Source organism: Myxocyprinus asiaticus, chromosome 15, assembly GCF_019703515.2.
Source record: "Myxocyprinus asiaticus isolate MX2 ecotype Aquarium Trade chromosome 15, UBuf_Myxa_2, whole genome shotgun sequence".
In the NCBI taxonomy this organism is placed as follows: domain Eukaryota; kingdom Metazoa; phylum Chordata; class Actinopteri; order Cypriniformes; family Catostomidae; genus Myxocyprinus; species Myxocyprinus asiaticus.
In genome coordinates, this window is record NC_059358.1 from 28,186,256 (window position 1) to 28,208,619 (window position 22,364).

Here is a 22,364-nt window from a genome sequence, read left to right on the forward strand (position 1 = left end):
ACGTCAAACACCATAGCCAATATTAGAATATTGCCGTTATTGTAGAGGCTTCAACTAGGTCGTGTAAGAAGGCACTCCCCATGTGCGTTATTAAAATGCATTTTCAAGTGTACTGAATCGTAAGGGAACTGGATATGGTGTAATGAATACTGCATGTACAGTACAATAATTCTACACAAGAATTACATGACGTAATTAGTAGACTAACCTGGGAATCAGTATAATATTTAGTAGACAAATGTAACGCATATGCTTATACAGCTTCATTCAAATAAATCACTCTTTATTTTTTCCCCTCAAGATAAGAAAGTAAATACATTATATACAGCATTTACAAACGGCAGTACATTCTAGGTGAACTCCACTGTACAACATTTGGAGCTTTAATCAGGGAAGAGATATTAGAGCCGAGTATGAGACGTAAAAGAAAAATGTTGCAAGCACAATCCTGCAGAAAATACTTACTGCCAAGCACTGACCACATGTAAAAAACAAAAAAACAATCCAAAACCACAACATTGCATTACAGAACCCAGTACACAGAAGAGAGAATGGAGAGAGGTACAAACAGAAAGAGAAGGATAGAGGATATAGATGGCTGAAGAAAAAGGAAAAAATGAGAAGGAAAGCAAAAGCAGTCACTGAATGGCTAGAAGTTCAAATGATTTAGGAGAGAGAACATCACTTACAGAGGCAAATAAAAACAACAATTCACAAAAGCAAAGAGCCTGATGCATGAGAAAGACGAAGAAATTAGGGATTATAGAGGACCGGCAATATTTGAAGAGACAGATGGATCTGTTAGTAATGTAGCTGTGAATACAACAGTTTAACAGTAAAATCTAAAGAGCCATTTAATAAAATAAAAATAATAAAATAAAATAAAAACCCTACTGGCTTCACTTTAGATGATTAATATTGCTTGGGACAACTGGTATTAAAGGCCAAAAATCAAGTAATAAATAGAGCATTATGGGCACCATTTCATTAACACTGCAGTGGGATCTAATTTTGGTGTACAATAGGGCTAGAACTACCTATATGTCCAGGAATGTCCAGTATGCCATTCTACAGCTTATATCGAATCAGTCCATATCATGAAACAGAAAACCCAATCTAAATGTAACCAAACTATACAGCAATAACTAGCAGAAAAGAAAAAAAAAGCAGATAAATACTAAAGGAGAAAATTAATCAGCTACAAACGCAGAGAAAAATCAAGCATTAACAAGAATGGACATTAGGCATCACTGAACATACAGCAGATGAACAAGACTATATAGTGATTCCTAAAATAAAACTCTTACATTGAGATGGTCTGTATTCTGACAGGCTTTGAAATTAGTAGTAAAAAGTGAAACATTGTAAATTCAGATTCATCAGACAACAACAGGCATAAGGAATCTCAATAAGCAGATGTCTGGATGTCTCAATGCCCATTTTCCAGTATGTCTTTGGACAAGATCTGCCCTCATCTTTTAATCTCTTGCTTTGCTCCGCTTGTGCCTGACTGCAAGAAGAGAAAGAGAATCTGGTAATGGAGGAGTACAGGAGGAGAGAGAACAGGGGATGGGAGGGGTTGGAACAGACAGTTGAGAAGGAGAGAACAGAGTCAGTGTGGCAATGTAATTTACATTCAACCAGTATTTATCCTAAAGTGATTAATCCAGGTACAAGCAAATACAAGCATCGAAATAAAATTAGTAAAAATGAACACAACTGAAAGGAAAAACATTGCTTAACTATGTTTAAAAAGCTTTCACTGTTGCCCCAACTTCAATGCATTTCAGTATTCATTTGACCTCAAATCAAAACATAAGTTGAGAAGTAACAGCAGAAAGGATAAATGCATTTTTGCCCCAAAACAATATAAATTGTCAAACAGGGTCTAAAACCTGCATAAAGTGTAATGAAACCAAATCTTTCTCTTGTTGCATGGATATTTTAGGTGTCTCTCATAACGGACATGACCAAGGTTCTGTTAAAAGCATGCTTTTAGCAAGAAAAAGCTGAAGAGGGAAAGAGAGGATGATGAAAAGATAAAAGACTGACAAACAGAGAATGGGTAGGGAGGTGATGAGAACAATGAGCAACGAAGAACTAAAACTGACAGACACAGCGATCAGTGCTTTTTGGCTATGACCAACAAGGGAAAGATTTGCCATATTATTCATTCATGAAATCCCTGACAGCATTAAGAGTTTATATTTAATAGCAGCCTGAGCTTTACTTTCGAACTTATTTCATGTCTTGTGTAGGGGAACCAGAAATTTAAGAATATTTTGAAATGTTTAATTCAATTTCACTTGTTTGCACCAAACCATACATTAAGCGTGCACACGCCCACCCAAGAAATTACATTAAAAACGGCCATCAAAACTCTTGTATGGCTCAAAATGACTTACCATTGTACAAAAAAAATAAAAAATAAAAAAAAAATAAAAAAACTATGAAACCAAAGTACTATATAAAGAGAGAGTAATAAATCTCACTCTGCACATTATTTACATCACTACATATAGCATGTACAAACTTTACGAGTCATTAGCTCTTTTAGCAGTCTTGAGCAACCATCTTGCTAAAGCACTCATTTTTCAATTCCAAGCCCTATCCATGCTGGCCAAATGTCAAAATTACCACATTAAATATATATCTATTTACATTAACACCAAAAATGATAAAAGGCTCCTTGCTTGTTTGCAATGGGAGCAGTTATTTGAGTCCATTACAGACCAAAGAGCATTAAATTTTCAGCATAAGACTTTGAATTGGTACACTGACTGTAATATTAACTATAGTGTATCCATGTTTCTCTGAGACTGTAATATTATGGCCATTATGCTGTATAAATCTGAGAATTACTACTGAAATCACAGTAATATCCCTTAAAAAGCAGATCCATTAGATCTTAATTTGTTTGTACAGATCTCTTGGTATCACTAATACTTCAATCTTGCTGAAGCAGAGTGCAACAGGAATCAATATTATGGCCTATTTCAAAATGGCGCACACAGCTAAATAAATAAACATAACACTATTGAACAAAATGCCAGACCTTTGATAACACCTCAGCAGAAAAGCGGAGTATCCTTTTACCAGTATTACAAACATACTAAGCTTGCACAGCCATACAAACCCAAACAGGACAGAGAATGCCCTCATAGCGTGACGATCACCATCTGAAGGGAACATCTTGCTGTGAGGGAAACTGCTCTTGCTTTTCCTTCAGAATTACTGAACTTGGTCAGGCTGCCTGCATAATGGGCGTAGGGACCATCTATGTTGGGTGGTGCGTGAGGGAACACTCTCCAGTGGATAGCTGGTAGTCAAACTCTGGGGTAAACATTTCCTAAGTGGACCAGGATGACTTTAAAGCAGTTGTGCCTATTCAGATCACAGATGGGCCGTAGGCAAACATTTTCTAAGGTAGCGAGTCACTGACTGGCAGCAGCCATTTCATTGAGATGCACTCGCATCTGTAGAGATTAGAAGGGTAATATGACTAATGAAGCCCAGCTTCTTGAGTGTTGAGATGCCATATCGTGTGCTGTAGGAGGAGCGGAGACTGTGTGGGAGGGAGACAGACAAGTGATGGTGTGGAATGAGGCCTATCTGCATCTCTGGAGGTGATCATCTTGTTACATATTTCAGTTCGAATCTTATGGGCTATTGGCATGAAGATCACAGAGCTGAAGGGATGTAGAAGCTAACTGAGCACCTCAAACTCCACTGACTTACTGAAGACATCTTGGGCAAGGTGAAATACAGGGCATACAAACCATCCTCTTGCCAATCACAGGATTGCCTGGAAGCTCACTAGGCAAAGTCCATTAAAGATGACAATGTGAACTTGGGTTGTTCTGGAACAGACATCTTGCAGCAGTAGCCTTTGTCTTCTCACAGACTTGATGAGCTGGCAGTAAAGTGGCTCACATATTAAAACTTTTTTCCTTATTGCTGTTGTCAGGTCTTGAGCTTTGCGGCTGTTTGCTTGAGAGGAGAGAAACATGAGAACACAACACAATTAGCTTGAAAATGCTTTGAGGTCTGTGGTGTAGGAGACCCTAAGTATTTCCTTCCGGCTGTCTGAACCTCGCTCTCTGACTGCTTAGCTGATTCCATCAGATCTTTGCCCCATGTTGATGAGATAAACTGTAAACTAATTATGCTAAGTCAGTGTTTGCCAAATACTTCACTAAATGGGTTGTGTGAACAGGCTATACTACATCTTGAAATGGCACCATAGTGACTGTGTGGATTTGTTAATTGTTCTTCTCTGTCAGAAAGTCCTTTACTCTACAAGAGTTAGAAACACCAGAGATCTCATAAATATAAGCAGCTATATATTCTAAGTGTGTGTGTGTATTATGCAGATATCTGGTCCCTTTTCTACAGTCTTTCAATAGGCTGTGGACTTTTAAGCAATATAAAAGTGTAAATTCCCTGGCCCTCCACCTTTCCTAATACTAAGAGGTGGACAGACAGGCTGAGCTGACTTTACAGTCTATTTTGCTAGGGTCAGAGGGGATGAATGTAACCCCAAGACCAGTTAGAAATTCTAAACAGGAATCTAAATCTGGGAAGCCCAAGCTGGACTCCACATACTCCACCGGCACAGAGGGCCTGAACCTGCAACAGAGGAAAAAAAAGAAAACGTAGAAAAATTAGACTTCTACAGCATAATTTTTGCAATGACACTTACGTTCATCTCCCTGCTATCTGCACTCACGTTTTAAGAATGGCCCTCAGCGCCAACTTCCTTTCACGCTCCGCAAACTTGTCTATAAGGTAAGAAGCCATACGCGGAGCTTGCTGATACAGTTTAAAGAACCGGTGGAAGTTTCCAAGCGCCCAGGCTGTACGGAGCTCAAGAGCATGAGCTACACATGGGTCAGCACGAAGCTCAGGGGTCAGGTACACAAGCTCAGTTGTAAGGTCTATAAAAAAAAATAAAAAAAAACATATATATATAAAAAATAATAATAAAAAAAAAAAGATTTAACCAAAGGCATTAAAGTCTTGCTGTGCATCCAAGAATGGGGAAGCCTGAATTAAAGTGCAAAATTATAGGGAAGGCCAAATGACTGAAGTAATGTGACACCTCCAGAGTTCTGAGTAAAGATGTAGTAGATAAGTCTGTAGGCGGTGAATTCTCCCACATTGTCTGATGGGCAGTCCTTATACAATGCCTTCAGCTGGGTCTGGCACTGGTTGAACTCTTCGTGATCGCCCTGATAAAAGAAAAACTTGGGTGTAGTGTTGCCACGATACCAAAATTTCAGTAGTCGATACAGATACCAATAGATACTTCAGCAAAAATGTGCTAATATGGTAATGTGCTACTGAACACACACTTTTAGCCCATTTAAAACGTTACATTTCAATGTAAATTTAAACAAATGCATGTGTCCTTCAAGAGTTTCTCAAAGTATGCAACTATGCATTGCTTAAGTGTTTAAGAAGGGCTCTACTGAAATCTACATCCCGTGTTTATTTTATAAATTTTTAGAATTCCATGTTTTAAAATTTAATTTTATCATCAAAAGTGTCTAATAAAATGAATTCCTAAAACTTAAATGAAAACAGAACAATTATTTCAACATACCATTGCATTTTTTTAAACAAACTTTTCAGTACAATAGCACTTTTGCTTTTGATATGTTACTTAATTATTATTATTATTTTATAATTTAAATAATTCTATTACAATTAATTTTACATTTTACTACACCATTGTAATATTTGTCTGAATTTCTTAAATTTCAGGCATTCTGCTATTATTTTGATGTGTTTTGATTGAATCTTATCCAGATCCACAGTTCGCTACATGGCCCAGTATGATTATTAAAAGTGCAAATGCAGTGATTTATTATATATATTATTTTCATGACTGAAAATAATGAGTGCTGTGCTATGCTTTGGCATCTCATAACACACAGCCCACATGATTCTGTGGAGTTTGGAGTTATGAGCAGCTTGCTTCACACATTCACTTTTAAAGCACGTAGCTCAAGTGGACTAAAGCCACTTTTTCCACCATTGGGCCGAACAGTTCTGAGCATGTTACGGAACGGTTACAGCATTTCCACTGGAGCACGGTTCGGTGCGATTATAAACAGTTCTTGACCCTGAATTCTTGGCATGGTTAGCGAACCATATTCAACCGTGCTGGTAGAATGGGTTTAGTATGTGGCGACTCATTTAGTGTATCTTCATGATGGTTTAACTAGTATTGAAGCCTACATTTATTTTTCTACATGTCTTTTTTGTCAGGGAAGTAGATTAATAGCTCATTTAAATAAAAAATATCAATATATTCTCATATACTATTTTTATAAAATACTTTGTCAATAAATATTCTTTTAAGCTAGCCTGGGAACTTTTAACTTTCTGCATGTGTGTGTCCGGATGTAAACACACGTTTACCTTCTTTTTTGCAACGGGGCCGTGTCTTTGCTGTTTGTTAGTGGAGTAAAACCGGGGAAAAGCAGTCCTAAAAACTGGAATATGCGATCATCCTCCATACACTGGCGGGCAAAAGTTTGGAATAATTTACAGATTTTGACGAAGAGGAAGGGAATTTGTACTTTAATTCACCAAAGTGGCATTCAACTGATCACAAAGTATAGTCAGGACATTACTGATGTTAAAAAAAACAGCATCACTATTTTGAAAAAAGTAATTTGATCAAATCTAGACAGGCCCCATTTCCAGCAGAAATTGCCAAAAAAAAACTGAAGATTTCATACAAAGGTGTACACTACAGTCTTCAAATACAAAGGACAACTGGCTCTAACAAGGACAGAAAGAGATGTGGAAGGCCAGATGTAAAACTAAACAAGAGGATAAGTACATCAGAGTCTCTAGTTTGAGAAATAGATGCCTCGCATGTCCTCAGCTGACAGCTTCATTGAATTCTACCCGCTCAACACCAGTTTCATGTTCAACAGTAAAGAGAAGACTCAGGGGGTGCAGGCCTTATGGGAAGAATTGCAAAGAAAAAGCCACTTTTGAAACACAAAAGAAAAGGGCAAAGAAACAGACATTGGACAATAGATAATTGGAAAGTGCATTATGGATCATAACCTCATTGAGTTTTTGTGGGATCAGCTAGACTGTAAGGTGCATGAGAAGTGCCCGACAAGACAGCCATATCTATGGCAAGTGCTACAGGAAGTGTGGGGTGAAATGTCACCTGACAGCTGGACAAACTGACAGCTAGAATGCCAAGGATCTGCAAAGCTGTCATTGCTGCACATGGAGGATCTTTTTTATGAGAACTCTTTGTAGTTTAATAAGTTCTATACATTTATTTCAAGTTGAAATAGTCATTTTTCATGTTATTAATGTCCAAACTATACATTGTGATCAGCTGAATGCCACTTTGGTGAATAAAAGTACCAATTTCTTTCCATAAGAGCAAAATCTGTACATTATTCCAAACTTTGGCCACCAGTGTACATAGTGCGCCGCACTCGCTCCAATGTTTACCTCTCACGTGGATCCGTTATGTACATTCTACTGATTTCACAGCATCACAGTGGAAAAAGAAAGCGTAACCGTGCCAACTGGCCCAGAATGGTACAATTTTGCAATGAGAACTGTTCGGCTCGATGGTGGAAAAACAGCTTTAGATTGCAGTCTTATGCCATTTAACAATCAGACTAGGACACATCACAATTTTAATATGATTAAATGTGCACCCCCCCCCCCCCAAAAAAAATGTCAAATGTGTGTGCGAGTCATGTGTCAGTCAGACAGCGTGCAGGTATCGAATTGAGTCAGTGCTTGGTACTACCAGTACTGCAGAAACACTAGTATCGTATCATCTTTTATATTTTAGTACTGAAGTACTGGTAATTTTGACACTACATGGGAGCACACTGAATGAGAGCTGACTTCAGTTGGGAATGCAAAAGGCACTACGTACCTTTTCCAGAGCGATACGAGCATGTGTCTCGTAGACCTCCACTGTAAAGTCTGTACGCACACCTTGAACCTTAACAAAACAAGAATTCAACATAAGATCCAGAGACAGAAAGAGAGGGAGAAATAAGTAGGTGGTAAATTTTACTCACAGTGAGGTCCTGTCGTATTGATTTCATTTGTTCACATGCATACAAGTAATCCTGGTTTGTTTTCCAATGAGTTTTAACCGCAACCAGAGACTTTCGCAACACCTGGAACATGAGAAAAAATCCAACACAGTGAAACCACACAAACAATGCATGAAACGCATGCTCTGATCACAATCCAAAAAAATAGCTCGATAATAAACCACTGAATATCAATGTCACAGCACCCTTTATTCACTAGCAGAACTATGACAACTAAGCAGATTACTAATGATATGAAACCCCTCAATTTACAGGAGACACTCACAGGTACAGGTCTGACAGTTGCTGGGTCAGGAGCACAGGTGAGGCGCAAGTAGTTTTTGGTGATGTCCTGGCAAGTGCCGACAATGGGGCAATCGTCCCAGCTGAGTCCTTCCTGAGTGCCGTTGGGCAGGTCAAAGACATTGATGTTTAATACAAGGGGCTCAGTGCGTAGTTTAGTGTGGAAGCGTGAAGCTCGGCTCTGCTTCTTGGCTTCCCGATTTGGGTCATGAAAGTCCAGACCTGCGTTACCGCCTTTTCGCTTTTTACCAATACCACTGCTTGGATCTTCCATATTCCTGAGGAAAAGTAATGGGGTGATTGGAAATGTTGTGCAATGTTCCCTATAGTTCAGGTGGATTTCATTTATTTTTGTCATACAATCAGTGCTGATTTCTTACCTCCGCCCTCTGTTTGCTTTGCCTCTTCCTCTGCCTCTCTCTCCTGCAGCTCCTCTACCTCGCTCCCTATCTGCCCCACGGCCTCGGCCAGCCTTTTGCTGCCGCCGGGACAATGGAAGTCGAGGATCACTTGACATGCTGCTGTCTGACTGGGAGCCAGAGTCACTGTGGGCAGGAAGTCAATCACCAATCAAATCTTGCAGTGATCAAATCAAATCAAATCAAATCACTTTATTGTCACACAGCCATATACACAAGTGAAATGGTGTGTGAAATTCTTGGGTGCAGTTCCGATCAACATAGCAGTCGTGACAGTGATGATACATATACCAATTTACAATAACATCAAATTAACACAACGCAATTTAAACATCTGTTATACATAATTAAACTCGACTTAAAACATCAAATTAACACAACACAATTTAAACATCTGTTATACACAATTACACTCAACAATTTACAATAATAACATACATTGTACAGTACACAATATGCTGTTTTTTTTTTTTTTTTTTTTTCCCAGCAACAATTCTCCTTATTAACCCAATTTTACAATCTTACATAGTGTTTTTTATTTATTTATTTATTTTTTAGATAATTTAGTTTGTAACAAGGCACAATACCTGCGGTTATGTCTACTCCTGTCTCGGTGGCGGCTGTGAGGTGAGGGGGATCGTGAAGAAGATGAGTGGGAGGAGCTGGAGGAGGGGCTTCTTTGAGAAAATACATTCCTATAGTTCCCCAGCCTGGCCCCGCCCCTGCCTCGAGTGGCTCCACCTCTCCCCACACCACTGTCCTTTGCACGTTGAGCAACTACTTCCCAGCGAGACTGCTTTGGCTTGAGACTGATAAAAAACAAAGAAGGTAGTTTAGAGTCAAAGGTTAAACAGTTTGTAAAGACAGAACTGATTATATTTACTAATTTATCTATATGAACAGGCCATTTTGGCAAAGAATGGTAAACTAAACATAGTTCAGAAATCCCAGGTAGAAAAGACAACTCACTCTGGCAGTGGTTCTCTAGTCCAGTCAATAGTATAAGCAGAGCCATCCTGTAGTCTGGACTGCAGAAGATCTTTCAGCACTTTTTCGGTACAATCCTTATCCTCTTCAGATTCACAGGCTGTGAAGCAGCGCTGCACATACTCTTTCATTGCCTGTGGCCAGTCCTGAGGCCTAAAAGAACAAATAAAATGTAGTTTATATTAATTCTAAAAAATGTCAATATACACTGGCTTAAATGATAATATCAAAGATCAATTATGTGAGATACATTTTAAATTGTATTAGCACAGCTCTAACAAATGTTCTGTTGTTTTTAACTGAAAGATGTGCATGTTCCAACCAGCACTACTAATTTAGGATATTGCCTTGCACTCTCACCGAGTCTGGGCACTTCCAGCCGAAGTGGTAGATGTAGTAGGCCCAGACGATGCAGGGGCAGCAGCAGAAGTCAGTCCAGGGGCCTGTTCACCTGGAGGGAAGTTCTGATTGGCCATGACATATGGACGCTTGTGTATATTAAATTTGACAGCACCAGTTCCAGGAGCCTCTATAGAGGAAGATTCAATCACAACTCACCAAGCAGCAATAAAACATCATACTGAAGCACACATTCAATTGGAAGGGTGACATCTAATTACACATATACACACACACACACACACGAAATACACAGGGACACATACGTTTCATGCGTTGCCACAGCTGCTGGCCAACTTTGTTCATATTGTTAGGTTTCTTAGCATCCACCCTGCCTGGTCCTCCATATGGGCCTTGTCCTGGACCCTGCTGCTGAGTGGGCTGATATCCTGGACCCTGGTAACCCTGGTACCCTGGCCGAATCGGTCCTTGATTGTAGCCCCGCATGGGGTTTGAATCAGTGGGGCTGTATGGCAGGGTTCCGTTAGGGCTGTAGGGGGTCTGGGACAGTGGTGGAGGGTACTGGGCATTGGGTGGGGGAGGTATGGTGGGTGGCGGAGGGGGTGGGGGCTGGTCAGAGGACGTAGGGCTCTGGGGTGGAGGCTGAGGGGCTACAGGAGGAGGGGGTTGGGAAGGATAACTGGAGGACTGATCATCCATCATAGGCATGGCAGGGGGCTGAAAGAGAGAAGAGGGGGGAAATGCATTGCTTACACAGGATTTCCACTAGGTTACTCTAGGTTCTCTCTCTCTCTCTCTCTCTCTCAGCAGGACTTCACACTCATGTATGGAGGTCTATACCTGTCCAGTGTGGGTTGTGGGTGTCTGGTAGGCCCCTGGAACACCATACTGTCCTGGAGGATATGCTCCTCCATACTGTAAAAATAATTATACAATATTTAGAGCTGCACAAAAAAGGACTCAATACCAGTTACGCTCTATTGAAAGCATTTGTGGCATAATATGTATCGTGTTCAAAATGTACATAATGTTTAATCGTCATGTTCTCCTTGCCGATGCACGCATCGAATCAACTGCATCCATATGGATTTTAAGCAGCACTATGAAAGTTTGAGGGTAGCCTATCATGCGTGATCACATATCTAAATATACAGTATTATATTGTTTTACAAAATTGCCTTAGTCTTTTACTGTTACCAGATGGCCACACACAGAGACTACAAGAGAGCAAATTGAATGAAATCCCAGATGCAGTTTATTGTGCTACTCCAATCCCAATCAATAATTACCAGGAGAAAAAAAAAAGCTGTACACAATACAGGACGTTTAATTGTAAAGAAGCCCGAAACACACATGGGACTCTTATTTTGAGATGTCTGCACTCCCTGTTGAGAGCTCACTGATAGCTGATTTGCTGAGAAAGTGAATCTGATTCAAACTGCCAACTTGAGCTCCTGAGTTCAAACCCTCAGTTCTTTTCGGGTGATTCATGAAGATCCGGTTCAAAAGAATCATTTGGTCACGACTCTCGTGCTGGGTTTGTTGCGTGCGGTGCAGCAAGCTCGTCAGAAACAGACCGGGTGAAAAGCAGCGTGAGACACACTGATGGTGCACACTCTATAGATGTATTCAATAACTCACAAGATATCTGATGAAACCGCATATGAATGCACACCCAACTGTCGCCAATGGCGACTAGATTTTAAATTAGTCGCAATAAATTATTTTGTCACATTTGTGACCATTTTAGTTGCAGTCTGAAGCCCTGCACTGCCATCTTTTCTCTCTCTGAATGAGAAAGTGATGCAAGAACTAGGAGGTCGACCGAAATATCAATGTAAAGATTACTTGGGACGATAGTTGCGTTTTTAACTATTGGCAAAAAAAAAAACTACGATAGTTTCCGATAGTTATTTTTGGCGGGCGCTGGAGGGTTCTACAGTCTGAACGCCTTGGTTCTACGGTATAATGGCACCCTCTAGAGGTTGAATAAAAACAATCACTGACTCCACATGGAGTTTGTTGTGCAAGGTGACTAGGCTATTTATAGAGGGGGGTGCTTCAAATGTGGGTTTAAAATATTGACAGGGAAAAGCCAAGGTATGTATACAATGCACGTTATTATTGTCATGGTACAATAGCCATTTACATCAGTAATTTAAAACAAAGGTGGTTTGATAATTAATTAGTTTATAATTAATAGCTGCACTGGAGAATTGCATTGCCGATAAGGTGAAGAGGCCAGTCAAATGGACATTGGTTGTTCGAATGGTTAGAACATTAAGGATGGAAACTGCTTACTTTTAATATGCCGTTTTGAATAAAAATTTGTGTAGATCATTTGAGTTTCTTTCTCCAGGGTAGAGGGGCATCCAAATTGTTCCAGTCAGATTATAAATGAGCGCTCCAAAGACGTTTTTTTTTCCCTAAGTGAATTTATAAATTAAAATCAGTAGTAAATCAATCATTAATGGCAGTTTTTGCTCAGCCGTTCGTTTACTTCAGAAGAGGTTCATTGTGTGAATGCACGTGCACAGGAACAGTTTTATAGTTTTACATTTTATAGTTTGACTATAAAGTTTCCCAAAGTTTTATCTGTTCTGACAAAATGAACTTCTGTCCAAACTTCCTGATTTTTATGATGTAGTTATGTACAAAAAACTTGGAGCATGATATATCCATCTGAAATACATTTTATAGCCTATTCATGAGAGGGCACATTGTAATACTATATAATACAATGTGTTCATGTGAGGGCATATGGATATATATATAGAAAATGCCATTCTAAAATTACTTTTAAAAGACAAGACATGAGTTGATTTTAAATCTATCCCTTTTTCTCTCTCTTCCTTTCTTGTCCATAATTTATGGATTTAATGACAATAAATACTCTGCTTAATCACTACTGACAATATTTGTTACAGTCGCTATTTGGCTTTGCAAGGCAGTGTTATGTTACAGTTGAACAAACACATTTGACCTGTAATATCTTAATAATACTCTAATTTCAGATGGTGCCATGTGTACATGATCATAGCTGGACTTCGCATTATGAGGGGTAATCTGATGCATTGTAGCATTTACAAGTTGATTCTGTATACTTGTGAAATAAAGGCAAGTTCGAAAAATTCATGCAGTGCAGTTCACACTGCCTCTCTGTCTTTGGGATCAGTTTTGTCTTCCTGATAAATGCTCCTTTTGTTCTGAATCACGAGTTCCTCAATTGTGGTGTCGTGCCAAATGGCCACAGGATGCTCTGGTCTCATGATCTCCCATTTTGTTCTCCAGTAAATTGGTGTCTAAATTAACATGAGGGGGGGGTTCTTGACCACCACGGCACCTCCACAAGCCCTGCTTTTATTTTGTGGTAGTTGAATTTATGCAGACTCTAAATATTATTTACTATTCAATTGATTAAATTCTATTTTTAATAAGAACATTTCAATATTAAGTGAAAACAATAACGATACAGTGTATTCAGGGTCTTAAATTAATTTCAGAAAATGAAGGGAATTCCATCTAACATGGTCCATATGGGGGGGATCAAATCTATAATACTAAAACTAGGGATGTGTGAAACTAGTTGACTAAATGGTTCTGATGCTGCTAGTCGACACTGGAATTACTATGAATTGTTCAACATTGACAACGTTTATATGCCGACTGCTTAACGGATGAAACGATATTTTATTATATGTGCTCGTCATGTTTAGAAAACATTAGATTTATTGTACATTTCACACAGGCCTATTTTTCTGTCATATAGCCATTTATTTTTCTACATCGTAACTGTTATTGGTTCCCGTTCTTTACCGAACAGCGGTCATATATATCAATGTCTAATGCACGTCCAGGAATATGCGCAACTTTCCAGCGAATTTCTCTCGTAGATTTGGCTTACGTAATTTTCAACAATATTCTGACTATTTTAATATGTTAACTAACTTTTACTTTGCATCATTCATAATTTTTCAATAAATTTGCCTGTATTTGCTAACGTTGATTCAGTGAATGCGCATCACATTCTATATTTAATGTAAAATGATAATGCAAGGAGCACGTAGCAGATAAATGCCCCTCTTCAGCTGAATTTAGCGTCAGATTTGGAATAGATTAAGTATTTTTCTTAATCTTTTTTCCCACCGTTTTCTGAAGGTTTCTTTTTAGACTAATCGATTCATTTAAACATCAGTGAAATTAATCGTTCTGCACATCCCTAACTAATACATCAAAACTTAAATCTCACGGAGGGGTACTTTCCTCAATTCTTACCACTAGTTTTTTTTTTTTTTTTTATAAAGATTTAAAAAGATATAGTTCACCCAAAAATAAAAATTCTCTCATTTACTCACCCTCATGCCATCCCAGATGTGTATGACTTTTCAGCAGAACACAAACTAAGATTTTCAGAAGAATATCTCAGATCTGCAGTTTCATAGTGAATGGTAGCCAGAACTCTGAATCTCCAAAAAGCACAGACAGTCATTGTAAAAGTAATCCATATGACTCCAGTGGTTAAATGAATGTCTTATAAAACAATATGATTGCTTTGGGTGAGAAACAGAGTCTTTTCACTATAAAATGTTTACTTCCAGTCACTCTTCAATGCGAGTACTTGAGAGGAATAAGTTCATGCAACCTTGCTTTCAGAACAATCATTAGTCTCATGGAATAATTTATTAGACTTCTGAACTATATTACTATTCTATTATTTATTACTTATTAAAACTGACTGTTTTACATTATTCACTTATTGAAGAGAAAATACCTGTAGAGGTAAAATGGGAGCACTAGAAAGATGGAGATGAGATGTAACAGGTGTTTAAGCATTTCTCTTCACCCAGCAGCAGAGAAGTTCTGGTAGCATTTTACACGAAATATTTTTGCTATTTCTGCCTTTCTTGTCAAAGGTGCTGCAATATGAGGGAGCACCACGATATGAAAGGCAGAAAACTAGATCGCTCCAATGTTGACAGTTTTGCTGATAATAAACAGGAGCGATAGTTTTATCGCATCACTCCCTCGCAGAGATAAAGTATTAAATAAAGTATTCCTTTTGCATGTTGAATTAACAGGTTTATTTATCCCTTATATCTAGGGTTGGGAACCGAGAACCAGTTCTTGTTAAACCAGTTCTATTCTTTAAAAAAAAAAATGGAATCATATGATCTTCGTGACTTTCGGTTCCGTTAACGGTTCTCCAGCGTGCAATTTTCCGCCGATGTGGCTGGAACGCAGTCCTCAAATACTCTGACAGCGCTGCCCACTACTGACTCCACAGAGTAAAAACACAGTTCTACCAGTGTATTTAATTCCCAATCGAATGAGTCTCGAGCCAGCTTTTTTTTTTTACAGCGCGAAACATTTGTTTCTGGTACAGTTCAATTCCCGAACTAATTATTCAAAGGAGCCGGTTCTTTTGAATCAACAGTGCAAAACATACAGTGCTTCCAGTATACAAGTAATCTTATGTTGATGTGCAAGTTATGAATGTCCAACTAAAAAAAACAAAAAACTGTTGAATTCTCAGAAGCCTGAAGTACAACATTAGGCTACAAAACACAGTAAAATCTGTCTCTGAAACTGTTACAGTTTATTCAATGATGACCTGTCTATTAAATCAAGCAGTGCAGTTACTGACTGGTTGTTCATATGACAATGTATAATTAAAAGATACACAAGTTTTGTTGTAATAAGTGGAATTTTATAAAATAAATGAATTAATGAAATATGCCATCACATTTCATGTTGGTTTAGATTTACTTAAAATAGAGTAAGGATCTATTATTGGATTGTATTATGTCTCTAAAAGCCTGCAAACTCACTTTAACAAGAACTGTATTACATTTATTTCTGATTGGTTATATCTGCCCTGTACAAATCTGAAATGATCTCATTTGGTAACGGACAGCAGAGAGTAGTAAATGCAATAAGAAATGCATTTCTCATTTCTAAATAATAATAAAAAGTACTAAAATAATTACTGGGATCGTTACTGGAACCGGAGGATGAGGAATCGTATTGTAAAATTCCTTACAATTCCCAACCCTACTCAACATCTTGAGTTCAGCAAATAGCTATGCGACAGCGAGCTTCCTCACTGTGCACGCTCACACTAAACTCATAAGTGTTCAATGAGCTGCTGAGAGCTGCGAGAGGAGCGAGCGAGCGAGACAGAAAAGATGATTTATACATGCAGATTCTTATTGATTTGATTAGTTCATCTGTATAGGTTGGTTCACCAATTCTCAGCTACATGTTGAAGTGAATTAAGCGTATGGGAATTGCCGCAATTTACAAGGGGAACATGTGGGAATAATTCAAATTGGGCACAATACCCATAATCCATGCCGAACTTCAGGTCCTGGTATTATTTGATATGTGAAGACATTAATCCACAAATGCTATCGTTAGAGCTTAACTTATATTAATCCTGGCACATTCCTTTCAGTAACTGAAGTTCAAGTTGTAACGGACTGTATACGGACACATTGTAAGCACATAAAGGAGTGTGTATGTTTATATACCGGAGGCATGGGGTAGTAGTAGTTATAGGGATATGGGTAACCAGCATACTGTTGCTGGTTCTGTTGATACCACTGTTGATAGTACTGCTGCTGCTGCTGCTGCTGCTGCTGCGGTGTCGGCATTGCAGAGGAGTCTGTAACTGTTGTCTGATACTGGCCAGCCTAACATACATAAAATAAATGATATATACACAGTTTATTTCAAAAGTATTTTCCCCCATCCTGATTTCTTCTGTTTGTGTATCTCATACTAAATTGTTTAAATTCAAACAAAATCTAACATAAAAGGCAATCGGAGTAAACACAAAACTTTAAATTCTGTTATTTATTAAAGCAAAAAGTTATCCAATACCAACTGTGCCAAAAGTATTTGCCCCTTAGTTCCTAAATCCCCAAATCTATGAAACTGCATTCATAATGGGGTTCAGCTGGACTAGACACACCCAGGACTGATTACTTCCAGCCCTGTTCAAATCAACACCTAAACAGAACTTTTTCAGCAGCATGAAGTTGGCTAAAATGTCACACACTATGCCAAGGTCAAAAGAAATTCCAGAAATTGAGGAAAAAGGTGAACGACATACATCTGTGAAGGGTTACAAAGCTATTTCAAAGGCTCTGGGACTCCAATGAACCACAATGAGAGCCATTATCTACAAATGGAGAAAACTTGACAGTAGTGAACCTTCCCAGAAGTGGCCGACCTTCCAATTTCCTCCAAGTGCACAGTGACGACTCATCCAGGAAGTCACAAAAAAAGCCAAGGACAACATCCAAGGAACTGCAGGTCTCTCTCAAATCAATAAAGGTCACTGTTCAAGACTCCACTATCAGAAAGACACTGGCCAAAAATGCCATCCATGAAAGTGTGGTGAGGCGAAAACCACTGCTAACCCAGAAGAACATTAAGGCTTGTCTCAATTTTGCTAACACACACCTTGATCCTCAATCCTTTTGGGAGAATGTTCTGTGGACTGACGAATCAAAAGTGGAACTGTTTGGAAGACAGGGGTCCCGTTACATCTGGCATAAATCAAACACAGAATTCCACAAAAAGAACATCATACCTACGGTCAAGCATGGTGGAGGTAGATTGATGGTGTGGGGATGTTTGCTGCTTCTGGGCCAGGGCAACTCGCAATAATTGAGGGAAACATTAATTCTGCTCTCTACCAGTAAATCCTAAAGGAGAACATCTGGTCATCAGTCTGTGAATTGAAGCTCAAGCGCAACTGGATTATGCAGCAAGACAATGATCCAAAGCATAGGAGTAAGACCACCTCTGAATGGCTCAAAAGAAGCAAGAATAAAGTTTTGGAGTGGCCTAGTCAAAGTCCAGACTTGAACCTGATTGAGATGCTGTGGCAGGACCTTAAATGGGCAGTTCATGCTCAAAAACCCTCCAATGTGTCTGAACTAAAGCAGCTCTGCAAAGAAGAATGGGCCAAAATTCCACCACAGCATTGTGAAAGAATGATCTCCAGTTATTGGAAGCGTTTGGTTGCAGTTGTTGCTGCTAAAAGGTAGCACAATCAGCTATTAAGTTTAAGGGGGCAGTTACTTTTTCCACATGGGTGATATAGGTGTTGGACAACTTTTTTGCTTCAATAAGACATAAACTCAGCAAAAATAAATAAAGTCCTCTCACTTTCAACTGCTTTTGTTTTCAGCAAACTTAACATGTGTAAATATTTGTATGAACAAAGATTCAACAACTAAGACATAAACTGAACAAGTTTCACAGACATGTGACTAATAGAAATGGAATAATGTGTCCCTGAACAAAGGGGGGGGGAGGGTCAAAATCAAAAGTAACAGTCAGTATCTGGTGTGGCCACCAGCTGCATTAAGTACTGCAGTGCATCTCCTCCTAATGGACTGCACCAGATTTGCCAGTTCTTTGATTTGGCACTTGCAAGTTCCCGGACATTTCTGGGGGGAATGGCCCTAGCCCTCACCCTCCGATCCATCAGGCCCCTTGAGATCCTGGCTCTTCACTGGCCATGGCAGAATACTGACATTCCTGTCTTGCAGGATATCACGCACAGAACGAGCAGTATGGCTGGTGGCATTGTCATGCTGGAGGGTCATGTCAGGATGAGCCTGCAGGAAGGGAACCACATGAGGCAGGAGGATGTCTTCCCTGTAACGCACAGCGTTGGGATTGCCTGCAATGACAACAAGCTCAGTCCGATGATGCTGTGACACACTGCCCCAGACCATGATGGACCCTCCACCTCCAAATCAATCCCGCTCCAGAGCACAGGCCTCAGTGTAACGCTCATTCCTTTGATGATAAACGAGAGTCCAACCATCACCCCTGGTGAGACAAAACCGCAACACGTCAGTGAAGAGTACGTTTTGCCAGTCTTGTCTGGTCCAGCGAAGGTGGGTTTGTGCCCACAGGGCAACGTTGTTGCCGGTGATGTCTGGTAAGGACCTGTCTTACAACAGGCCTACAAGCCCTCAGTCCAGCCTCTCTCAGCCTACTGCGGACAGTCTGAACACTGATGGAGGGATTGTGCGTTCCTGGTGTATCTTGGGCAGTTATTGTTGCCATCCTGTACCTGTCCCGCAGGTGTGATATTCAGATGTACCAATCCTGTGCAGGTGTTGTTACACGTGGTCTGCCACTGCAAGGATGATCAGCTGTCCTTCCTGTCTCACTGTAGTGCTGTCTTATGCGTCTCATAGTATGGACATTGCAGTTTATTGCCCTGGCCACATCTGCAGTCCTCATGCCTCAGGCACGTTCACACAGATAAGCAGGGACCCTGGGCATCTTTCTTTTGGTGTTTTTCAGAGTCAGTAGAAAGGTCTCTTTAGTCTCCTAAGTTTTTATAACTATGACCTTAATTGCCTACTGTCTGTAAGCGGTTAGTGTCTTAACAAGCGTTCCACAGGTGCATGTTCATTAATTATTTATGGTTTATTGAACAAGCATGGAAAACATTGTTTAAACCCTTTACAATAAAGATCTGTAAAGTTATTTGGATTTTTACAAAATTATCTTTAAAATACAGTGTCCTGAAAAAGGGATGTTTCTTTTTTTGCTGAGTTTATAAGTAACCACCTTTCCATTTACCATCAGGCAAGTATCTGTCTAAACATGCAGGCAGAAAATTACTTACACAAATGAAGACAAAAACGCAATTATGAAATGTAAAAAATTATAATGATAATAATCACTGAAATATAAATCATGGTTCGAGGTGAACGTGTTTTTGTATTTTATGTTTTAATCACAGATGTATAGGCTGCAGAGTTGTAGTCACAATGAACTGCTCTGTGGAAATAAATTGAACTGAACTCAAAGCACCTCCTGAGTGGAGATGTCTGAGGTCATTTGCAGCACTCACAGACAATACTGTTTTTACAAAAAAAAAAAAAAATATTCAGAAGACAGAAACAAAGAGAGTGAAAACCCTTTACATACACGTGTTCCACGAGGCTGCACGCTTCCGTTCAAACAGCGTGTCATACATGCGCATAGACGGCTTTTCTGTCATCTGTTCTTAATAATACAACAAAGTGTTTCTTCAAATGTGTGTTTGTGTGTCTACGGGCAAATTATTTGTAATATTAATCTGATAATAATAATAGCCTAATAATAATAAAAGAAATTAATGGGAAAACAAGCCAAATATCATCTTGACATCTCAAAGGCATCAGCTATTGGCGATCACTCTGACCATCGTCGATCCCCGAGATCGTCTGTTGGCACAACCCTAATGTGCATTTCTCTCTATAAATTAAAATGTTCAGACAGTCTCCTTGCTGGTTTTTCCAACACATTCAGAATCATTACCGCTTTTGCCCGTGTCACTGCGGCTCGCTTTGTGTGTGCGCTTGTAAAATGTATATTTTAAAGGCTCATTATTACGGTTCAGTATTTCTCTTTAATGTAGAACAGTGTTAGCAATGTTACTTATTCTTTCTCAGCCCTGGAACTCAAACCATTTTCTGATTCCCCCCAAAATATATATGTTTAGGTAATTAAATTAATATTATAAACGTGCGACAACAAGTCGACTAATGGCTTAAACTAATGGCTATTAGTCGACTAGGAAAATATTTGGTCGGGTTAGTGTAGAAAAAACCCCCCACAAAGATAGAAAAAAAATCAGGAAGAGGGCAAATACTTTTTCACAGCACTGTATATATGTCACATTCCATAAAACTGCAATAAACAAGTGATGCAACTGAGATAAAAACTAAAAAAAAACAAACAAACAAACAAAAAAAACATACCTGTTGGGTGGTGCAATCTGTTGGTGAAGTCTTGGAAGACTTCTGACATTTACTGATGGATGCTAGAGCTTGTCTGGCTTTTTCCCATTCTGGGTTCTCATGGACTGGGCCCTCTCCACTTGAATTAGTACCAAACGGCCTATGGATGACAACATGATATATATATAACAATCCCACTTTAGGGTACGCCATTTGTACAAGCAGTGACGTACCTACAGGCAAACGATTACAAAAATAAAAGCAAACCTAATTCCTGACAAAAACAGCAATCAGTCTATATCAATTATCTTAACATTTTAAAAACTCTAAAGTTCGTTTTACACAAAAACAGAATAATGATTCAGCAGGATTACAATCTGTACTGGTTATCCAGCAAATGTGGCAATTTAGGCCAACACAGGCCTGTAGTAAACAGGCCAAACGTTACAGTACCGATGACTGACTGATATGAGACTTAAACTTCAATTAGAAAGAATAGTGTCAACAGCACTATATTTAACTAATAACAATAAAATCATCAAAAACAAACAGTTTTACGATCGACGACAGATTTTCTATATGCAAAGAGAGCGAACGATACAGACCAATGGAGATTTATACTTACTTTCAGCTTGCAAATGCTTGATACGGTCTGCCATTTGTGAAAGTAACCGTCCAACAATCAAAATGATACAGCGGAACACATTGGTTGGTAAAATAAAGAAAGAAATAATCTGGAGTACAGAACTTTGTAAGACTCTTACCAGCTCGGTGTTGGGGCTTGTTGTGCCGCGTTCGCCGCCATTTCCCAAAAGCTAACGAGTTAGCTACCGTTAGCTCGTCCACAAATTATACGCAAAGTCTGAGAAGACGCAAGTAAAAATAAATATAGGATATTCTGTAGAAATCGCTTAAAAGGGTTACGCCGCAATGGTTTATACCGAATAACATTAAAGAAAACAAGTTCGAGAGAATTTTATGAAGACATTGGAGCCCATTTCGGAGATTCTTCTAACTCAACGTGTGACTGTCAACACCTCAAATAAAATGGCTGGAAACAGCGACCCTGGAAATTCTGTCACCTTCTCTGATTGGTCGAGAGAATATTCCGCACATGCACATTCGAGGGAGAAGACTAAATTGGCATCGTTTAGAATTTATGTAACGTCCCATTCTGGCAAAGTGTATACATTTGTAAAATAATAATAATAATAATAATAATAATAATAACTAGATAGTAAAGTTTGAAAACAAACTTTATGTTGGCTTGACAAAGCCTTGTCTGAAAGTTTAAAATAGTTTGAAAAGTTGGAAGTTTGAAGGTCTTACAGTCAGACAGATAGAAGGAACATCATACAGATAGACAGCCAGCTGCAAAAAGTCCTATGCAACCCTACCCCTTGCTTGTTTTTCTGAATGGCAAATTGGTTGCTAGGGTA

At 39.0% G+C, this 22,364-nt stretch overlaps 1 protein-coding gene across 2 annotated transcripts; it reads right to left on the reverse strand.

Moving 5' to 3' along the window:
- Positions 1-262: 262 nt before the first annotated feature.
- LOC127452848 (leukocyte receptor cluster member 8 homolog) lies at positions 263-21,988 on the reverse strand. Of its 2 annotated transcripts, XM_051718637.1 has the most exons (16): positions 21,690-21,988; positions 21,551-21,577; positions 20,947-21,085; positions 16,696-16,857; positions 11,006-11,080; positions 10,471-10,882; positions 10,166-10,334; positions 9,788-9,958; positions 9,406-9,627; positions 8,780-8,944; positions 8,383-8,677; positions 8,079-8,180; positions 7,931-7,999; positions 5,102-5,231; positions 4,730-4,937; positions 263-4,629 (listed from the first exon to the last, which is right to left on the reverse strand). In XM_051718637.1, the coding sequence occupies exons 4-16, from the start codon at positions 16,816-16,818 to the stop codon at positions 4,467-4,469; spliced, it is 2,304 nt and encodes a 767-aa protein (XP_051574597.1). In that variant the 5' UTR covers positions 16,819-16,857; positions 20,947-21,085; positions 21,551-21,577; positions 21,690-21,988; the 3' UTR covers positions 263-4,466. The 2 variants fall into 2 exon arrangements, with proteins under 2 accessions (XP_051574597.1, XP_051574596.1); XM_051718636.1 differs by lacking the exon at positions 21,551-21,577.
- Positions 21,989-22,364: the final 376 nt, after the last annotated feature.

Coding starts and splice junctions, on each gene's coding strand:
- LOC127452848 (XM_051718636.1), bottom strand. CDS start 21,730: ATGGCGGCGAACGCGGCACAACAAGCCCCAACACCGAGCTG. Junction 9,959..10,165: donor GCTGGAAGTGCCCAGACTCG/GTGAGAGTGCAA, acceptor TTGTTCTTTTAG/GCCTCAGGACTGGCCACAGG. Junction 5,232..7,930: donor CTCGTATCGCTCTGGAAAAG/GTACGTAGTGCC, acceptor TTCTTTTATCAG/GGCGATCACGAAGAGTTCAA.